General features: G+C 38.8%; 1 protein-coding gene across 1 annotated transcript in view; it reads right to left on the reverse strand.

The window, feature by feature from the left end:
• The window catches only part of b4galnt3b (beta-1,4-N-acetyl-galactosaminyl transferase 3b), a 35,054-nt gene that overhangs the window by 2,658 nt on the left and 10,172 nt on the right, over positions 1–22,224 (reverse strand). Inside the window, 16 exon segments of the mRNA XM_042495927.1 lie at positions 2,633–2,759; positions 3,834–3,987; positions 4,090–4,162; positions 5,021–5,174; positions 7,195–7,454; positions 8,946–10,170; positions 10,243–10,310; positions 10,587–10,687; positions 12,648–12,757; positions 12,908–13,048; positions 13,251–13,314; positions 13,475–13,553; positions 17,440–17,507; positions 17,583–17,683; positions 17,806–17,896; positions 18,718–18,813. Of these exon segments, the coding sequence (XP_042351861.1) occupies positions 2,633–2,759; positions 3,834–3,987; positions 4,090–4,162; positions 5,021–5,174; positions 7,195–7,454; positions 8,946–10,170; positions 10,243–10,310; positions 10,587–10,687; positions 12,648–12,757; positions 12,908–13,048; positions 13,251–13,314; positions 13,475–13,553; positions 17,440–17,507; positions 17,583–17,683; positions 17,806–17,896; positions 18,718–18,813 (2,912 nt within the window).

The raw sequence follows: 22,224 nt of genomic DNA on the forward strand, positions 1-22,224 counted from the left end.
TCCAAAACAGAGTCAATCTCCATAGACCCTCATGTTAAAATGACCATCTTTACAGCACAAATAAACATTGTTACAGCCTGGTACACAAATTTCAACATTCTTGAAGATTGTACGGAGATGATTTGTTACCTATTTATATGTTATTACTGCCCAAAGTTACACTTATTTAATGGTGGGGGTGCTTTAGAGACAGACTGTCTGTGGGGCGTCCCTACAGTCAGGTTACCCCTCCCTCCTCCACAGCAACTTCTCGTCATAATATGGTCACTTCTGGCTCCAAAAAATAATTAAGATGCCGACGGACGAAATGTCAAACTCAAGGCTTCGAAACAGCAATCCACAAACCAATAGGTGAAATCACTGAAGCTGCATCTAACATTTATACAGTCTCTGGTGTTTTGTTAATGTGTTCAGATGAGGGTAGAACAGAACTGGAGAATACATGGCGTTTCTTTGGCGGGTTTTGTCTTGGAGAAGAAGAAAGAATTGTTGGTTACACTCTGACCTTAACACTGGATGCATTGGTAAATTGTAGATCATTTTATTTTTTATTTTATTCTAAAAAGATGTTACTAATTATTTTGAGATTTTACACTGCAATGTCAGAAAAGACCTATAAAGTCCTACTTCCCATTACATAACATTTTTAAGACTATTGAAAGATTGATTTAAGACATTTTAAAAACAATTAAGGCCTTATTTTAAGTTGAATAAATTCAGTGCCTTTGAAAATTTTTAGGTAACTGCAATAACCCTGTGTAAACACTGAATTCAAACTAATCCATTACAAAACTAAAAATGCTACTTGGTTAAATGTATTTTATTTATTATGTTCAATATAAACAAGTGACAGCATATTTAAAAGCTTATTTTTTGGTTTTGCTCTATGTGAAAGCACAAAATGTGAAGTGATGGTGATGTAGTATTGTATTAATGTGGTGGAAACATAATGAAAAATAGGTCACCTTAATGTATTATAAAAAAAAGATAATAATACATCTTGGCATCATTCAGCAGTCCCAAGGCACCAAAATTAAATCCACTGCTTTAGGAGAAAAAACAACCTGCTCTTCTGTAACATGTCAGACAGTGTTTACCCACTCCTCCAGAGTTTATATTAAACAACTCAGTCAGGAAACATGTATGAACTTGTTACACTTAGTGGAGGCAAGTGCAGAGATTATTAGTGTCGTGACAGCAACATAGTTTAGTAGCAACAGCTATTTAAAGTTGGTTTTTTTTTTTAACTTTTTTTTTTGCCTATAAAAAAATAACAAAAATTTAAACAATAGAGTAAAAAACAACTCGTCTGTGCATGAGCTGATATTTAGTTGTTTTTTTTCTTGCAGCTTGTTTTTTTTATTGCCAGCATTTACCTGTACTTTCACTTTCAATACTTACGTACAATTAGAATCCTAAAATTACTTTTGATGCTTAACCCTGTAAAACCTGTGCAAATTGGCTTGATTTCTCTCAAAAACGTGGGAAGAAGGCAAAGGGCAACATAAAAACACATGGAATGTCCTGAAAGTATTTTTTTATTCTGTAACATCAAGTTAAACATATAATCATAGACATACAAATTTTCCCAATTTTTTTGATAGTATCTAATAATCACAGCTACGGAAGCCCTAAGCGGACGTGTTTTTTTTTTTTTTTTTTTTTTTTACAAGCTGTTTTCTCGATATAACGAGATATTATCTCGTTATAACAAGATATTATCTCATTATCTCGAGAAAACGGAGTTTGTTTTCCTGAGATATTATCTCGTTATCTCGAGAAAACGAACTTTGTTTTTTGGTTTGTTTTTTTTAACTTTATTGAATGAACGTCAGAAGAAGAAGTGGCGGGTGGATGGTGTGACAGCAGGTGCCGTGCCAGCGTGGACAAATGCGTGCAGGTTCTCACCCCTGCACGTACCAAAAAGCACCGGAGCAACAGTATAATAATCTAGTTATGATTACTGATGAATTTGGGTGATGTGTTCCTGTAATAATCATCTTACCTTGCGCATTTGTCTGCGCTGAACACCGCACGGCACCTGCTGTCACATCATCCACCCGCCACTTCTTCTTCTGATGTGCATCTTACCTTGCAAATGCGCAAGGTAAGATGATTATTACAGGAACACATCACCCAAATTCATCAGTAATCATAACTAGATTATTATACTGTTGCTCCGGTGCTTTTTGGTACGTGCAGGGGCGATATAGAAGCCCTATTTGTCCGCGCTGGCACGGCACCTGCTGTCACATCATCCACCCGCCACTTCTTCTTCTGACGTTCATTCAATAAAGTTTAAAAAAACAAACCAAAAAACAAAGTTCGTTTTCTCGAGATAACGACTTAATATCTCAGGAAAACAAACTCCGTTTTCTCGAGATAACGAGATAATATCTTGTTATAACGAGATAATATCTCGTTATATCGAGAAAACGGCTTGTAAAAAAAAAAAAAAAACACGTCCGCTTAGGGCTTCCGTACACAGCAGCTAATTTCCAGGTACTTTCTGTGTCTTCCTCTACCAATCTTTTTTTAAATTTGTGGGACATGTTTTGCTAAGCTGCTCATTACCTTTTTTGTCGCATGTTTTAAAAAAAAATCAAATCGAGGTGATATTTCGAGGACAAACCTGTCAAGGAGCTCCCAGTCTTCTCCTCCCCAGCGGTCCCTGAACTCCCTGGTGTTCATTCCTCCCACTGCGTCCAGATCTGACTTGTAGATCCCCAGCAGGCCGAAGCCATTGACCTCCCAGTAACCTGCAACACAGATGGTAAGGCCACATTTACATTCAAATTTTAAGTTCACTTTCCTCCTAAAAATACTTTTAATTACAGTGGTGCACCATCACCACCAGCATTGTTTTAAGATCAAAATATACATCAACGCAAGAAAAACATCATTTTCATTGATCTACACCATTAAGAACATAAGATAAAGATAAAGCGCTAAACGAAATGCATAGTTGGCTTCTTCTTTTATTTTTAATACAAACTATTTAGAAAAAAGTGTCAACCTAAGCATCCTAGTGTGTGCTGCAACTTTAATTTCTTTGATTGATTGTTAACCTGCACCGGCTGGCACCCAGGGGAGAGGCACAGCTGTGCACAGGGCTTTCTTTGCTTTTATGGATAAATTAAATATGATCAATTAATTGTGGCTTTAAAGACCTCACAAATTCAAATTTAAGACAATTACATTACTTTGAAGGCCTAATATTTAATTCAAACGAACCACTATTAAACTGTCAGACAACTTGTAAAAAAAACTTCTGCTAAATGTGACACAAGTGGTAAAGTTTAAGTGCAACAAAAAAAATGTTAATTATTCGCTAAAGGAAGTACTTTAACTTTTTTTTCTCTAAAATGTTTATCAGTCAGTCATTTTCTATAACCGCTTGTCCTCGTAAGGGTTGCGGGGGGGGGGGCTGGAGCCAATCCCAGCTGTCATCGGGCAGAAGGCGGGGTACACCCTGGACAGGTCGCCAGACTATCGCAGGGCCAACACGTATAGACAGACAACCGTACACGCTCACAGTCACACCTAAGGGCAATTTAGAGTCACCAATCAATCTGAGCTGCATGTCTTTGGACTGTGGGAGGAAGCCAGAGACCCAGAGAGAGAACCCACGCAGACACGGGGAGAACATGCAAACTCCGCACAGAAGGGCCCCTGCCCAGACCGGACCCCGTTCCAACCGGGACTCGAACCCTCTTGCTGTGAGGCAACAGTGCTAACCACAAAGCCACTGTGCCACCTCTCTAAAACGTTCTACCTTGAAAAGGGAACCATATTTTCAGATGAAAAATACTAAGATGGGAGTCTGTGTTTACCTCTGGCGTCTAATGGCGTAGCCCCGCAGTCCAGCCTCAGGACGATGGGAGCAAAGGCCATGTATCCCTCCACGCAGTGTTTCCTGATGGTGTCGATGATGGAGGGAGGGAAATGGATGTGGAGGTCACAAAGAAACACGATGCTGTGGTCATCCTGAGGGAGGAGGAGAAGTGAAAGATACAGAAAGAGATTTATTATTTCTGTCTCACACGTCCATCTTCAAGCTTTACTGCACACTGATGAGGCAATACTCACATTGATAAGGTCGATACCTGCTTGCAGACCTGCAGAGCGCTCAAAGTTTCCGCTTAGCTTTACATACTGGTACCTGATAAAGCCCACAGGTGTTATTACAGTGCATACACATTTTGTGTGATAAGCTTTGATAAGGTCAGATTCAGTATTAACCATGTGAAACCTCTGCAAATCAGCATAATTTCTTGCAAAAACATTGGAGGAAGGTAATGTGCACAAAAGAAATGAGATTCAAAAACAAACAAGAAAAGGACCCCAAAAAAAGTGCTAAAAATAAAAAATATATATTCTGTAACATATTTTGAATATATAATTCTAATAATTGAGTATAGTTTCTCAACATTTTCCCCATTTCTTTTGGGATAATTTTCTAATATTTTCTCTCTCTCCTTTTTTATATAAATTTTCACTTTATTTTCCTGTCACCTTTTACCAATGCTATTCCACCAGTTCTATTCCAGCTCTAAAAAGGCAATTTGTTCATTGCCTTTTTCCATGTATTTGAAAAGATGAAGCCTTTTTGCTCAGGTTTCAAAGGTTTAAATACTTGTGGCAGGCATCTGAATACAGCATAAGAAAAACTTAAAAATGGACTGTACTTATATAGCGCTTTTCTAATCTTATTGACCACTCAAAGCGCTTTAACACTACATGTCACATTCACTCATTCACACACACATTCAAACACTGGTGGCCAAGGCTACTGTACAAGGTGCCACCTGCTACTCTGTAACCTCGCACACACACTCACACTCCGACGATGCAGCATTGGGAGCAGTTTGGGGTTCAGTATCTTGCCCAAGGATATTTCGACATGTTGCCCAGAGGAACGAACCACTGCCCTTCCGTTCAGGGGATGACGCGCTCTACCTCTGAGCCACAAACACCCCTTAAGTCCTTTCAGGTTTTAGAGGGTTAAAGCAAAACACACCTGAGGAGTGAGGATTTTTGTAGAGCCTTCCTGACGTCCATGTCAGTGCTGTTGTAGTCAGCGATAATGAGATTGAAGTTGGTGTCTCCAGTTGCTCTGAACAGTTGCTCCATGTCTGTGATCAGCTGCTGCACCCAGCGAGCCTGGTTTTTCACTGAGCATCACACAGACAAATGATTGTGTGTTTAGGTAATGCATTAAAAAACAAAAGGGGGAAAATATTTTAAAAAGGCTACAAAAATATACATAAGTAGAACTATGAGATTTTGACCTTATGTTTTCCTCAACCACTGTCAAAAATTACATCTGATGAAGACAAGCTAGAGAATTTTTTTTTAAATGAAACTCATAGGAAAGAACTAGTAACAGCATACATGCATCCTTCAGTTAAGAAAAGGAGTTACTGAAAATGTAAACTAGAATTAGTATTTTTGTTAAATGTCTTGATTTTTAGAATCCTGTGAAAGGGGCAATACTGACATGAGCACATCAATATTTCATTACTTGGAACTAGGGACCTATGTGCCATTATTTAAGCATCAGTGTCACATTTACATTATCACTGTATTACTCTGAATTCAGCAGTCCTGCCATCAGATGATGCATCCTCCAGAACGCAAACCAGCACTTTTAAGATCTCGTCCCTGGAGGGCTGTCATTATCCTTGCATGTTTCAGAGACTGGCTGTTATGGATCCCGCCCAAAAAGTGTTTGTCCAAAGGTCCACAGAGATCTGAGCTTTTACAAAGCTTTGAATCTGACACTGGTGGCTACATAATAGAGGCCTTTCTTGCTTTGATAAATGAAATACTGACAAGAAGTTTTTGGTTGGGACATTAATTTAAGTATTAAACCTTTTACATGACATTAAATCCAAAGAGTCAGTGCTGACATATGGAATTTTTTGTCATCAATTGTGGTGAAATGTCTCATAACTGAACTTCAACACCAAAAGCAAAAGTTGAAACAAAAGCCAACACACACAAAGATGCACAGCACAATAAAAAAAATAGATGGTGAATATAAAGCCAACTTTCTATCAAAAACTTAAGGTAAAGGATTTTTAAAACTGTACGAAACCCATCCGGACATGTACCTAAATTCTAAAACGGTTTATAGTGTTTTTACAGCAGAAGGTACTCTAAACCCTTAGGGACTGTTTTGACGCATGTTACATGCTTATCATTTTTCATTATTTGATATTTTTGGATGTGTTCATGCATATGGTATACATTTTGGCAGATTGAGTATTTTAATCTTAGAATTTCCAGCTCAGCTCCTACAATAAGTCTAAAATACACTCTGGAAACTAAAGTGTTACAGTCAGACTGTTAGGTGCAAAAAATGCTCCATGAAAACCCATTCAAAGTATTAATACATGCATTGTATTATTTCTGGATGTCATTCTGGACTTTTGCCTTGGAATTGTGTCATATGTAGAAAACACATGCTATTTCCACTAGGTGCACTGTCACAATCAATGTTGCTGCTAATCATTGACATATCCCAGGATGTGATGAAAAAAAAAAATCTACTTTGCAGGTAGTACACTGATAATAATCAAGTTTTGTGTGTGTGTGTGGGTGGGTGGGGGTGGGGGTCATCTCAAAACATAGTGGCATCATGACAAAGATCTGGCATTTAAAGGATTAAAAAAATAATTAATGAATATTTAATATTCATGATTAGGACTAATGTTGGTTAAAATATAAACTCAATGAAAGTAGAAAATAATATTAATATATATATTTAAAGCTTGATTTTGAAAAGTGCATTTTGTGTGCAGAGTGACACGAGTGTGTGTAATATTGAAGCGGGCCCTGAGGGTTAAATGGAAGCTGGGTTGTTGTTATTCAGTGCTCATTGTATTTCCTCTTCACTGGTGAAGCAGAGGAGTGTCTGCACCTCGTTTATCGTGCATGACGGAGTTGCTGGCCAACATTTTCAGAACAAAAAGTTTTACCTTTAAGTCTCGGGTCAGTATATTAGGTATCTCAACAGAGGGGTGACAGAGAAATGGTACAGAACTGAATGGTTCTATTATATCATGAAAATGCAAATATAACTACTCTAATGTCTACCAAACTGAACTGAACTGAACTGAACCTGAACCAGACTGCCTGGAGGAAACAATGCTTCACAGCTCTAATCAGCAGGGTTAAAGGTGGGTGTACCAGGTACTATGAAGTGGACGGTGGCGACAGGATTCCAGCGGAATCCCACTGGGTTACACATCACCAGCTGAGGTTTGGCTTGTTGGAAACTGAAGTCATTGCTGCGTTGCCTGCTGTAGCGAATCAGAGTGTAGATGTAGTGCGACAAGCGCAGCAGCTGGCCGTTATCATCTTTTAGCTCCAGCTCCAGAAGGTAGCGGCTGCCCCTGACCCCGTCCACCCGCTTCACCACATTAACCACGCGCACCAATGTGAACCTCCTGCAAACACAGAGAATCAAAAAGAAATTTTGCAATCTATGCACATGATTGTACTTTCTATTTAGCTGTACACTAAGGTTGCCATACCATGCTGACAGCCCGTATCTAATCAAGTTCCCCAGAATGGCCTGATAGAATAAAACCATGACTCTCTGATCAACACCAAACACTCGGAGTCTGCGTGGGAAGTAGTCTCTGCTGGAGAACACAGACTTACACAGACTGAAGGTGTCATCCAAGTGAATACTTAAATACTTACGAGCAGACCTGGTTGATGTGGGTATCATGTATGATAACAGGTGTATGGTCCCCCACTGATCTAGGGTCCATTATCGTCTCTTTAGTTTTGTTTACATTTAAAATGAGATGGCTGGTGTCACACCATTGCACAAAGTTTTCAATTTTAGGTAGATAAGCTGGTGGATTTCTCTGTTTGTGCAGCAGGCTGAGGAGAGCAGTGTTGTCACAAAATTTAAAAACAGTTGTCCAGGTGGCTGCTTGTACAGTCATTTGTGTATAATGTGAAAAGAACTGGAGAGCTGGAGCTAGCTGTGTTGATTGATGTGGGATCTGAGAGGGTTTCGTTGATTCTGACATGCTGACATTGATTGGTTAAAAAGGAAAAACACCACTTTATCAAAAAAGGATTAACACTCATCTGCTTGAGCTTTGAAATGAGCACATGAGGCTGGAGTGTATTAAAAGCTGAGCTAAAATCAACTAATAAAATCTGTGCATAGGCTGTGGGGTGTTCTAAGTATTTAACAGTGAAATAGCTAATACTGTTAATGGCATCATCAGTGCTCCTTCCCATCCTATAAGCAAATTGATATAAGTCAAGTGCCCCATTGACCTCTGCTTTGAGCACAGACACCACATAATTTTTAAAGTGTTTGTATACATATAGAAAATGGTAGCATGTTAGCATATGACCTTATTACATAACATTGTCTTACGTCTAAATGTTGTTTTTCTACTCCAAGATGATGTTTGCATTAGAAGTTTGGAAGAAATTTGATTTTAGTCACTCAACAACATAACTTACAACCAACAAAATGTAAATGTCATCTGTTGTCAATATTACCAAATTCAAGTGGGCATGAGACGCTGTTCTGACACTGAATTTTACTCAATTGACTCAACTTAAAAAAATTTAATTGAATTTAAAAATATATATATATATATATATATATATATTTCATTATCTAAGGACATTATAAACTAAATAAACTATTTATAGTTTAAACTATACTAAACTATTTGTACAATATTTTTCATCCCTCTTTGTGTCTTTTCAATTGAAATGTATTTTTTTTTGCAGAGGGACGAAATCTTTAATTTTTTACCCATTTTAGATCTTTCGTGATGGATAAAAACTGAAAATGAGGCTGATTCCTTTCATTAATGCCTCTCATGGTACACAGTCATGGGTGCATACACTGATACAAATATGCAGCCCGTGTCAGACACTGAAGAAAACACAGCACTTACCCATGGTGCTTTGTATTGAGTTGGTCCATGAAAGCCTTGACTGTGGCCAGAGCATCACTGGAGCCGAGCAGCAGGTTGCCTGAGACGTTGCAGTGCAGGTCAATGGAATCTAATCTCTGTGCCTGAAGGTCCAGGTGGCCCACCTGGAAGGTCTGGCTCCAGTTGACCTCACTGTCAAACACCGGCGCTGGGGTAACATTCTCGTCGTCCGCACCCTCATAGTCTCCCCCAAGTCCCCAAAGATTGTCTTGCTCACCCTCCCAAGTGTCTCTCTGGCTCACAGCCCTATTATGAACCTGGTCTTTCTCCTTTGTTCCGTCCCCCACACCTTCCCAATGCTTTTTGTCCACTTTGCCTTTGATCATCTTTGGTCTGTGGATGCTATTTTCTAGATCTGGTAGAGGCATTTTCATCTCAGTGTCCTTTTCCCTGAGGTGTTTTCTGGTATCTGTGTCCCTCTGGTTGAGCCTCACCACAGGGCGCTCCATATCTCGCTGGGCAGTGATGGAGCGTTTGGTGGTGGCTGGTTGGAGCTCCATCTCTCGGATTGGAAACCTCTGCTGCTTGGTCTCTGTGGGTTTTACAGGCGGAGGAGCATCCCTCACTAAGGGTTGAAGCTTTGAGTCCTTGAGTCTCTGGATTTGAGCGCGGTTCATTTTACGAGACCTCTGCATGCCATGCTGTTTAAAGCTGAGCTGCTCTGCTGCGACCGCTGGGCGTTGTATTGCTTTAAACTGCTCTCTGTGCACTGCTATCAGTGGAGACGTCTGTTCTACTCTCCCAGTGGCTTCTACTGATTTAAGCTTTTGTCTTTTTGCTGGTCTTAACTTCCCCTTTGGTTTTATCAGCTCTGCTTTCCTAGCTAGCTTTACATCTGTGCGGCTCTGTTGCAGGGAGTGTTTTGATGCTTGTGTTGCCTGTAGAGGCTCAGCTGGTTTCTGTGGTTGAGGCTGTGGGACACTATCTTTCTTTTGCCTCCTCTGCAGCTCATCTGTGTGCAGTCTTGAATCAGAGGTGTTGCTCAGTGTGTGGTTAGTTTCTTGTACAACTAAGGAGAAGAGTTTCCGCCTGCGTCGATTTGCATAATCATCATAATCATCACCATAGTCTGGAAAAAGGTTGTTATCCACCCGATCCGACCAGGCTTCCCTTTCTCTTCGATAGGCTTCATTGTCCAACTCATCCTCCTCCTCTAGCACCGATTTCCTCCTCTGGAAACCAAAATCTAAGAAAAAAGGAGAGTGTTAGTAACTGATGATACAGTTAACTTTATTTTTTTGAAGGAAGTACAGAATACCTCTGCCCATGTTTCTTGTTTCTTGCGTATCAGAACGGTCTAATCTCATGTACCTAGAGAAACCAAACCTAAAGACAAGAGGACAAAACAGATAATCATGCAAAGCTTAAAATTAAGTTAACTGACTTAATGTAAAATCACGAATGAGATTTTAAATGGGACTCAGTCATCTCCTGCTCTGCTAAAGATTCTCAGCACACTGAACGCTGCAGCACCCCCTGTTGGAGATGCTGTAAACCTACTTCTAATTCTACTCTGTCAGCCTGTTTACATCTCAATGTGATATATATTGTTGCATTAAGTGTTACTGCATATGGATCTAAAACTTATCTGTTGTGTCTTACATCTTCATGTAGTATGGGCTTTCAGGGTAGAAGCAGCTGCTCTCCGTCTCCATGTGCGTTAGTCGGGTGTAGTCCTTGGGGTAAATGTACGACATGTGGACCTGAGAAAATTGAATGAAGTGGCATGCTGTTGAAGCAACGAGTTTGCTGATGGACCATGTGATCTTGACATGAAAAGGTTCATCTGACCCCCATCCACAGAGGTCAAACAGGTGTGTGCATAGTTGAGATAAGAACAGGACATATTGCATGTGCTTTTATTCTTGATATTCAAATCATTTTTAACACTAAAATAGTTCAGTATAATGGGATATGAGCTTATCTGCTATATTTCCAAGATGGGAAACTCAGTGCCACTCTGATAGCCCTCTGTTACATATAAAGCTACAGCTTACAAGCTTAGTTTAACCTTTAGGGTCCTCTTTGATATTACACACACACACTCATACTGCTCTGCACACGAAATGCACTTTTTAAAATCAGACAATTAAAAGAAAATATTTTGCATTAATATGATTTTCTACTTTAATTGAGTTAATATTTTAACCACCATCAGTCCTAATTATACATATCAAATACTCATATTTTTTTCAGAATTTTAACCTTTTAAATGCCTGATTTTTGTCATGATGCCACTATGTTTTTAGATGAAATTAGATTTAAATCAATTATTTTCAATATACTACATGCAAATATGATGATCACAGCCTGGGATATGTCAATTATTTGCAGCAACATTGATTTTGACAGTGCACCCAGTGGAAAAAGCACTTGCTGACTGTTGGAGGTATGTGCTGTAGAGATATCTGCCTTCTCTCCAGTATACAGGAACTAAATGGCACTCTGCTCAAAGTGCTGTTGTATCAAAAACACCAGACTCTACAGAGGAAAACAGTCATTTGACTTCAGTGAACGTTGGAGCTGCTGCTCTACCGCTGCCTCCATCAGCTGTTGTCGAAGGTAAAGAGGAGACAATATTCAAATATAGTGTACACTTAAACTGATATTGTTTTTTTTAGGTGGCTAAAGTATGTTTAGATATGTCCACAGCAGGACGCTCAGCGTCCAAGCCGGTGTTGTGGGACCGTTCTCTATTTATCAGAAGAGGGGGGTGGCTGGGGGGTGACTTTTTTATTTAAAATAAATACAAAATATCACTATTTAAAGTTGAATATCTCCCACCTAAGCCAAAATTAAAAACACAAGTCCCTCCTCTGTGCTTTTTGTTAATTTTTTCACTTTCCCTTTTGTTGTAAAGATGTTGCCATGCTGACCCTGTTACATGGCCAATAATCGAGGTGCAGATATTCCTATGTATCATCGGTAGAAGGGGAAGTACAGCGAGCACTGGACGGAGTAGTAAGCATACATTTAGGAATACTGTCTGCGATGGAAATGCTAAATAAACCTACGACCCAGGGACGTGTCCATAGGGGTTACTTTGGTTCTAAATGTTCTATACTAATTGTTTTGGTGGAAACAGAGCCATAAAGAGCTGACCTGGCCCTCTCCAAAGGTTAAACAAATCCTCAAAAATGTCACTAATTATCACTTCACATCTTTTCCTGGTTTTTCAGAGTTTATTATGTGCAGGACTATTTCTTGGCTGGGGGGTGACATCCTGGAGTCTTGTTGTGATTAGGAGGTTAACTAAGCGAGATAACTAGTAGGGACTTCAGCAAGCCAGCACAAGGAGACAAATAATGAAATTAAGAATGAAGAATAAACTCTGTACTACTACATGTTTTTTTTTCTTCTCTGGTGGGACCAGCATGTAGGATATTACATTAGTACTATATTACGCTGGCATAATTTAAATTCCTTAAATATGCAACACTGCTCAGCACAACAGGAACAAGTTTAAAAATAAAATATAGAGGGCCATGGAAGATGGAAAAAGCTTCCTATAGCAACATATACACAACATTTTCTATCCCAACAGTGCTATCCCAACCCTGTATTCATGACCCCTTTTTGCATGAATAATGAGCTGTAAAGAGTAATGTGGCTGGAACTCATCCAGCAGAGATATTGGTGTAAACAAAGGATAAAAATACATACAAACTGCAGTCCTTGATAGCGGAGCAGCGGAAAGTCTTTGATAATGTAGCTGGGTTTGTAGGAACAGTCAGGCAGAACACCTCTGAGGAACTTGCTGTTTATCAAAGGCACTGCAAATAAACACAACACACAGATCTGAGATAAGATTACTTTGTATGTTTAGGAGGAGGAAACGAGTTGCGCAATACAATTGATGGTAAGAAATGGGGGTTGAGGTGAGTTATCAGCTGTGCGGCAAAGAACAGTGAGATGTCTCTCACCGTGGTAGAGTGTGTCTCGTGGGTCCTCCCTAAGGAGGTCTGCTGCTGTCGCAGCATTGTGCTGTTTTGTGTGGATGTGCTGGTGGCTTGCAGCCGTCTGTGGTATGTGGGCTATGTCACTCATTAACAAGGCAGACTCATCTGTGGGAAAATAAAATAAGATGAAACAAAATCATTGACTTGATATGCAGGTTTGAGCACTGGTAGAAAAATAAAGGCAAAGAGTTATGAGTCATGAGGCACTGTGTGAGGAAGATCTACTCTGAGCTTAAGACTAATAAAGATTTGCTGAGTGATGTGTTTTTAAGCAGCAGGAATGATGTGTAGCTTTCTGTGTACTTACTAACATATAGTGAGATGTGACTGGAGTCAATAACCATGAACTTGCCTCGATCCAGGAGCTGCCACTGTGACATAACCAACACAAAGAACTGCATGTGTCTTCCACTGTATTACTCACATCACACTTGAAAATGAGCACAGACTGAGAGTTGGAACCACTTAAATGTTACAAAGAAAGAAGCAGGGGACATTTTCTGCATCAGACCACTGAATCCAACTACTTACTGCCACCTCCACATGGTCGGTTCCTCTGTCATTTTGTTTGTGGATAACTTCGAAAAAGTACCTCTTTTGAGAAGACAGCCTGTCGGAAAGTACAAGTTCAGATTCAGTTATACATTATATTCACATCAGACAAAACCTGAATCAGTGGTTCCAAACTGGTCCAGTCACAGGTTCCAGATATCTCTGTAGTCTCTAGCTCAGGGTCCAGACAAAGAAATAAAACAATATCGCAAGACCAGAAATGGCACTTCGAAAAAGTGTGTTGGAAATTCACTGTACTATAAAATGTGTTTTTCACAAACTTAACACATTCACAGGTCACTTGTGGTCTAGTCAGAATGGACCCTTGACCCACTTTTGGACTGCAACCCACCAGTTGGGAACCATTGACCTGAACGGTTTCTTCAAAGAAATACAATCATGTGGCTTTAGGCGCAGATCTATGTCGGACCTGGTTGGCTTCACTGCTCTTCCATCCTTTGTGGCAGCAGTTTTCCTTGTTGGAATCAAGGGTGTCAGGAAGTCATCGTCAACTGGCAACCCACAGAGCACATCCAGCCCTCCAAAGCTCCCCACTCATAAAATATTACTGGATTCAAATTTGAGGATTCAAACATCCGGTCCAGTATTTATTTAATGTCTATCATAAATGTTTCAACTGATATCACAATAATTATAATATGATTTACCAAAACCAAATTGGTGTGTTTGATCCACAGATTAAAAATCCATCTGTCTGCTTATTATGAGCTTATTATCAACCCACAGAAGGCGGGGCTAGGGATTACTACAAAATGTCACGGCTGATTAATTATGAATAATATACAGAAACATCGCATGCAATAGTCCACCTACCCACCATCTCTTCCCCTCTCTTAAATCACTCTTTCCCTCCCTCTCTCTCACTCACACACACACACACACTGACACACACACACCGAGGGGCTCAGTCTGTGTGTCTGTCTGTTTTTTTAGTTCTCAGTTTTGACAATAGTGCTACTATAATGCATTAAGTTTGCAGTTTGTGGGTCAGGTTGAGTTCAGGTGTTTAATTAACCCACATTTTTGCTGGTTGATCGGATAAATGAAGTTATAAAATATGCCAAGTCATCATGCAAGAATGGGAACAAGATTCAGTACTTCATTGTCATGTTAACACAGCTGAAAGAAATTTGCCTTTGTGCAGCTTTCAAAAACAGACAAAAAAACACAAACACTTAGTAGACAGCAAAAACAGCTGACAGAAATATGCATTCATTGAAAAAGTCAAACCTTCAGTATCATACAGAGAAAACTAAGTAAAAAGTCCTCAAAATGCTTGTGCAGCTGCATCCATTTAAAGTGCTTGTTGCTTTGTGCCGTAGCCTACCTATTTTTAAAGTGCTCCTTTGCTTTTCCTATTGCTACACGTACCTGCGGGTCAGAGTTCAAGAAGCCAACAGCCATGTTCTGAGACTCTGGAATCTCTGCCCTGAGGGCAAGGGACTGAAGAGGAGACTAGCAGGGTGAGAGACAAATTCATAGCTCTCATTTAGCATTTCCTTTTATTTATCCCACATGCTCTTATTTTACATTTTTTATTTACTTTAACTTCTTAATTAAAATTATATATTTAAACGTTGTTTAAATAATGACCAATAAATCTACAAATCTTCTACCTTCTATATTATTAAAAACATGTTAATTAAATGATTATATAATTATAGGCTAACTTAGTCTAAATACTTTTTTTCTTGAAAATTCAGCCCCCATGGTGAACAATTTAGGCCCTTGAAAAAATGCAGTTGATGACCTCTGGTCTAAAGACAGAGAATGTTGTATGCTGCACCGATTAAGAAGCTCCTTGGGTGAAAATTGGGATGCTACTGGGTTATATAAATAAAGCTGACTTGACTAAAGTGAACCACTATAAAAACAAAAGCAATAAACAATCTACATTAACCAATATTTCACCTATTTACTAACATTTACATGTTCTCTTGTCGGTGTCAACTCACCAACCTGCTCTACACCACGTAGCTTGAAGAATTTCCTGCCAGTTACAGTAAACCACACCCACACACTGAGACACAACTTTCCAGCATGTTAGTAATATTTGTACAAACTAGCCAGAGATGGTTGTCTGATTTTTTCCAACACTCATGTAGTCACAGTAATGCTGAGTGAGTTTTTTACCGCATCAACATCTCTACTGCAAAAACTGCCGATCTAACCAAGTGTAATAATCTTATATTTAGATTAAAAAATCTAGTTAGTCTTGTTTTAATTATAAATGGATTATCTAGTGCTGACTAGGAAAGATCACTTGACTTAATTCAAGTAAATATCACTTGCCTGGTCTTGTTAAGCATCTTTGTCTTTTTCTGAGTTATTTTTAACTAGATACAGGAGACAAGTCTGGAAACATCCACTTCAGGTCTATAGAAACCTTATTTTAAGCACTAGTATGTCCAGACAAAAACATCTAATTTCAAGCATCAGCTCTGTGGTTAACATTTTCCCAGCTGGTAAAGTTGCATTCAAACAGTGAGGCTTAAATTGTTTACGTTGCTTTTAATGACTGTCACACACATTTCATTAAGCAGGAGGGATGTCTATGTAAAAAAATGCCTTTTTGGTTTTTGTATACAATTTTTAAAAATGGTAAGAACAGTATTGAACAAAGAACAATATTTTTTTATTTCTGTGGTTGTGATGCTTTTCAAATATCACACCAAACTAAGGTCACAGTACAAGTCATTTTGGTTGAAAGCTGTTTATAAATTTGTAGTGATCTGCTCACACAGGAGCTTGTTAATATTTGTAGCAGCAACAGATTCAGAGTTGCCTGGTATGTAAACCATTTTAACTGTATCTTTCCCTGGTTTCATGTTAATAAAACCATGTTTTTCAAGCATTGCTATGTTTACTTATTTTAAGAACAAGCGATCTAATTTAGCTCCCTAAAAACAAGAATTTCATAATTCTAATTTTTAGTAATTTGATAGTAAAAAAAAGTACAAGTTTTGAGTGATAATAGGTTTGTTTTGCATTACTAGAATTAATTAAATTGCTTGAAATGAGTGTTTTTGATCTTATTTCAAGATGTTATGGGCTATAATGAGAGTCACAGAGTTTTACTGGTTTTAAGACATCTTAACAAGCAAAATGTGCTTACTGCACTGGCAGCCAAATTTGCTTCTTTTAAGTGCAAGTATGCTTAAATCTAGGGTGTTTGGCCTTAAATTTGACAGGCCATTTTTGCGGTTGGATTCCCAGAAGAGCATACACACTTTTACTAAGAATTGCTTATGCTCAGCTTCTTAGAGTAGAGATGCTGATATTTAGGTATGGGTTTAATGTGATTTAAGTTTGTGGTGCACTTCTGTGTTGGGGACTTGCAAAAAGACAGAGTAAAACTAGAATGACTGCCTTGCAGCTGTATGCCTCCACCAACCAGTTTACACCCACAGCTGTTTACACCCATGTCTGTCCAGACGCATGTAATACATGCAGTTAACACATTTAAAGGAAGTTAATAAAAGTTATCAAGTGTGGGGTTTTTTTGTACTTACATGTATGATTACAGTGGGTAATTCACAGTTTGAAAAATGCTAAAAAATACAAAGGGGGACTGAAAGAGTTTCATGACATGGTGACTAAAAGATCTAATATCATCAAGTAAGTGTTGTCCCTGGATTGATGACTAATGTGTTTGTCCAGGATTCACATTACAACCAACCAATCAGCAACACCTGCCGTGTATCATTAACAGTGTGCCGTGCAGATAACCGCACACAAAGAAAACCCCCGCCCATTTCAAAGCCATTCAAGCTCTATCAAAAGAGTATAGTCGTCAGACAAAGGGACTGAACTTCACCTGAGTCTCTGAACTGGTTTGATTACTGTACTCTACACACAGCTCAGTGCTGTACTCACATTGGTGACACTAGCTGCTGATGTCAGCTTTGATGACGTCAACTCACCAAACTGGTTTGGAGGTCTGACTGGCATACTTGTCAAATTCCCCCGGGGCTGTCCATTCTGTGCCAGTCTAGTAAAAGAAAAATTTACAGGCATTTTGAGGAAATGATGCTCTGATTCTTGAGAAGATTAGAGGTGTGTCTACCTTTCCAACCAATGCTAATAACTTCATGTTCACGGGAGAGTCATCTGTGCTGAGCCACAGTTCAGAGTTGTCATCTGAGCTCACAGCAATCACAAACTCTCCTGGAAGACGAGAAGAGAGGAGATGAAGAGGCTGATACAGGGAGAGATACAGGGAGATGGACTGCAAGAATGTACTCAGTTAGGTAACAGACAGGAGCCAGATGAAGAATTTCATGTTGTACCGTCAGTGTATGGATGTAGGTAACCAAATATCCTGAGTCCATAGTTGGTCCACTGAGGGGAAACAGCCAGCTTTGACACTGTAGTCCTGGTCTGAGAGATACACAGAGATCCAGCTGTAATGTTTACTCAAAGTCAAACTACATCTTGAGTCCAGGGGCATAAGGATCTAGCACGTGGATGTAGAATGCACCTCTGAGTGAAAACAACTGTGTGTTGTGAGAGTGTGTGTGTGTGTGTGTGTGTGTGTGTGTGTGTGTGTGTGTGTGTGTTTGACTGCGCTTGTGTCAGAGTGTGTGAATGCAATTTCATGGCAATTCTGGAATCAAGTGGTGGACCGACCAACATTACAAACCGTGGAGCTATGTTGTCAGCATTTGCTAAAAGTGCAAATAATCACTTAACCCTTTAACACATCAGTTTTCTTGGTCTGCATTCAGATGCCTTTCAATAGCATTTATACCTCTGAAAACTAAGAAACTGGATTATAAGATATTACCAAAAAAAAAAGGAAAAAATTTCCAGAAAACTATATTTAGAATTTTCTTAATATATTTAAAATTATGTCACAGAAAAAAAAAGGATATATACATTTTTTTACCATAGAAAATGATTTCTTTTAGAATTGCAGACTGTGAGTGAAGAGATTTTCCCAAAAACAAAAACCAATAAAATTCTACATTGCTGGGTTGATCTGTAAAAAATGACATATTTTCCTTCCTTGATTCTTTAACTTCATTCAGTTGCAAATACACTTGGCAGTGCACATGGATTAATCCTTCCCTCACCACTATTTAAACCTTTGAAACTGGAAAAAAAGGTTTTATTTCTCTCAAAAAACAATACAGGAAAGAACATAATGAGCAACTTGACAAGAAACTGAGTTAACTCAGGAGTTAAAGGGTTTGACTCACATGAGGATACAGCGGGTAGTGCAGGTTCTTAAAGAGGTCAGCTGTAGAACTGCCACACCAGTCCTCAAAGACATGCAGATTGGCCTGTCCTTTATACTGCAGGAAGTAAAGACAGAGTGAGGAGGACACTGGATACACAGCTCTGTTTGTGCTGCAGTCAACCAGCAGTGAGACAATTAACCATCTGGCCTCAGTACCTGGCAAACTAACACCAACAAATACAGACTTCCTTAGATACCACGTGACAATACAATGACAGGACTACTGCTTTCAACTGTCACCTGATTCCTGCTAGCCACCACACTTCCTTTGCACAGACACATCACTTCACCACAGTTACAAGGCATTACCTCCAGGTGGATCCAGCCATGCACATTGTTTTGGATGAAAATGTTTGATCAGTTTTTAAATATCCACCTCCAAGGTGTCTGGCTCCACCCAAATTCTAGGAGGTTAATGGGATTTTTATTTGCAATTCTCGAACCATTATCAAATAACATAAATGATCCCCTCTTCTCACATGAATTTTTGTTTTATGTTCCCTTTAAAAATGTCTCAATCTGACTTTACTGTGCTGTATCCAAAGAGGTGTCACCAAGCAGCAAACTCTGGGACTAAAAAATTACACCTAAGTGTCAAAAAATGCAGTGTCGACTAGAGGCTGTTCCAGAAGCCAGTCAAACCATACATACACCCATTCTAAAATGGTAAACTTCAGTACAAAAATAACATGTTTCCTGCCTGGTGCAAAGAAAAGTTTTGGTCTCTATAGCTAATTGCATTATCCACACAATTGTACAGGGTGAATTTTAATATAGCTCACCTGTTAACATTTTATTATGGAATTTCTCAATAGACAGGTTTCAATTAACCCTCAAAATGTGTAAGCTGAAATTGCGAATATAAAAAACACCTAATGAAAAAAACTGCAATTTTGAAAAAAACTCCCATTTATCTTGAAAAAGTTTTTATGCTGGCATGAGGTGGTATTTCAGACAATTTGCAAAAGTGCAATGGAAACTCTTTTTTGGCTTTTCTAGGTCACATGATGTTATGGCTGTGTGCTTGTCAGTAGGAACTGGCTGCCTCATGATGCAGCAGGAGCTACAAGAGCTGTTATTGCATCACATAACTCTTCAAAAGTTAAGCGGATCATGTGGAAGTTTTGAATCCACAATTCCTCTGTGAAATCGTGGACTATCACCTCCCAGAAATCCCTCACACGTAACCGCTCCCACATAAAAGGGGCTCGCCTTTCCGTTGTGGCTCCATAACACGCCTACACGGCCTTAGACTGGAAATAATGGCAGCCGGTCAGGTGGCTGTAATAGAAATAAACCTGCTGATGTTTTTAACATCCATCGCCATGCTTCTTGGAATGTTACTGCGAGGAAAATCACATAACATCACTATCACAAAATATAATTTTGTATATATTGATATTTTATATATTTTTTCTGTACACACGGCTGCTGTTACAAGTTAATTTCCCACAAGTGGGATAAATAAACGTGTCTAAGTCTAAGTCTAAGTCTATCACAAATATGTAATGCAAACCTGCCTAATGAGGCAGAAATTGTAGATGTGCTTTAATTTCCTTTTTCAGAGTGTTTATTTACATTTTATGTGGGGAAATCATGTCAAACTAAATATTTATCCTAAAAGAGTATTTTTTACATTCTCTAGAAATAATCCACAGACTTGATTAATAGCTTTCTTTGGAATTACTTTTTACTACTTCTTTTTGCATAGCTCAAAGTCACCAGAGGTTAAGTGAGTAATTCCATTTTTTTTTGTTATTTGAGTAAGCTGATCCCTTAAGTATGCTACATTTATTCACAGGTAGAAGGGTGGATCACAGGAATTGAGTGACAATAAAAGCCACTGTCAAATTGTCTTCCCGCCCTCAACCGCTTCTATGAAAGCTTGCAGGAAACCCTGGAACACACACACGCGTAAATGAAGAAGCAGTGGAGTTTCAACAAGGGCCCAGATGTCCTGTAAACATACACCTCTGTGAAATCTGCCAAAGAGGCCATGTTATCTGATCTGTGTGTGCTGACTGCAGCACAGCGGCACAGTGTTGCAGGTAAGAGCCAAAGCCTCGCTGTTACCAGTCCCATGGTTCATCAAAGTGATTCATTAGTGGTCAAGCTCAACGCCCTGCTGTGATCAGCACAGGTAGTTAAATGTTAGTGTGACCCCTGACTGTGAGGTGAGGCTGTGAAATAATGATTCAAAGCACCTCCCAGGCTCCCTGCTGCTTGTAATCATTTAACAACCCTCTTTCCTCTGTTTTCATGTCTGTGATCAAAGGCCACCTCACTGCCAGTCTGAAGAGATTATTTACCATCAAGCTCCATCTTATTTTATTTTAACCACGGCTCTACTGCTCCGTTTTCTGCTTCTTTCCTCTCCAGTCTATTAAAGTTGTCACAATCAAACAAGTATTTTACTGCTGGAAAGATTTTTTTTGTTTGAAAAAACTGGACTGTCTCTGCAGTAGAAAGACACAAATAAATTTCAATGTGGTGCTACATGATCAGAGTAAATGGGCTGTGGCATTCACTTTTGTTCAAGAGGTAGAAGGACTACATCTACCAGAATGCACTGTACAGCCCAATATCAGAAAATGCCCTTGCTGGTGGGAGACAAAACACTTAATCTGACAGAGCAGGGATATTGAGTCGCTGGCAAGATGGAAGAAAGTGTAACACAGGTCAATTACGCATACTGTGCACTTCAAAAATTGAACTGAAAACAGGCAAGGTGTCCCTTTAATGGACTTCTAAACTCTGATATGAGATCCCCCAGTTACAGCTTCACAACTGAGAGGAGTTTCAGCTTTTCTTTGTCTCACGTGATTATAAATGAAGAATATTTTGGGTTTGGAGTGTTATTAAGACGAAACAAGAAATTTGAAGGCTAACTTTTATTTTTTGATTTTTATAATCAAAATGATAGACCAGTGTCTCTGCATTGTTTTTCATCTGAGGAAGAATGTGAAGATTGTAACGTTCACGTTTTTATTTTCAATCAAATATTTACGGGAGCATAGTTTAATATGCGGGCTCTATTCTTTTTTGTCTCTTGCATGATCTCTAGTCTAGTACCTACTGTTTATCGTCTGGATGTGCACGCTTTTATACACTTTTTTAGAACAATTTTGGACATTAAAATGGAGAAATATTGACATATTTAACAAAAACGTGCTGCGATACAGCACTTTAATAGTTTGATAGTTGAATCAACGGGTAGTAGTTAATTAATTTCATAGCTTAAATCTATGGAAGTAAATCTGTTCCATCTCATTTTGAAAATAGCACTGAATATTTATGCAATGAAATTCTCTTTTTGATTTTTACTGTTTTTTGCCTTTTTTAAACAACTTTGATATAATATTATAATATAATGTATTATTTGAATATTGATTATGAATTTATGAATATTGAAAAATAAGTTGAAAATGAGTTATTGAGAATGTGAAGACTTCAATTCAGTGGCAAA

The sequence above is a fragment of the Plectropomus leopardus genome, chromosome 11 (genome assembly GCF_008729295.1).
Source record: "Plectropomus leopardus isolate mb chromosome 11, YSFRI_Pleo_2.0, whole genome shotgun sequence".
Taxonomy (NCBI): domain Eukaryota; kingdom Metazoa; phylum Chordata; class Actinopteri; order Perciformes; family Serranidae; genus Plectropomus; species Plectropomus leopardus.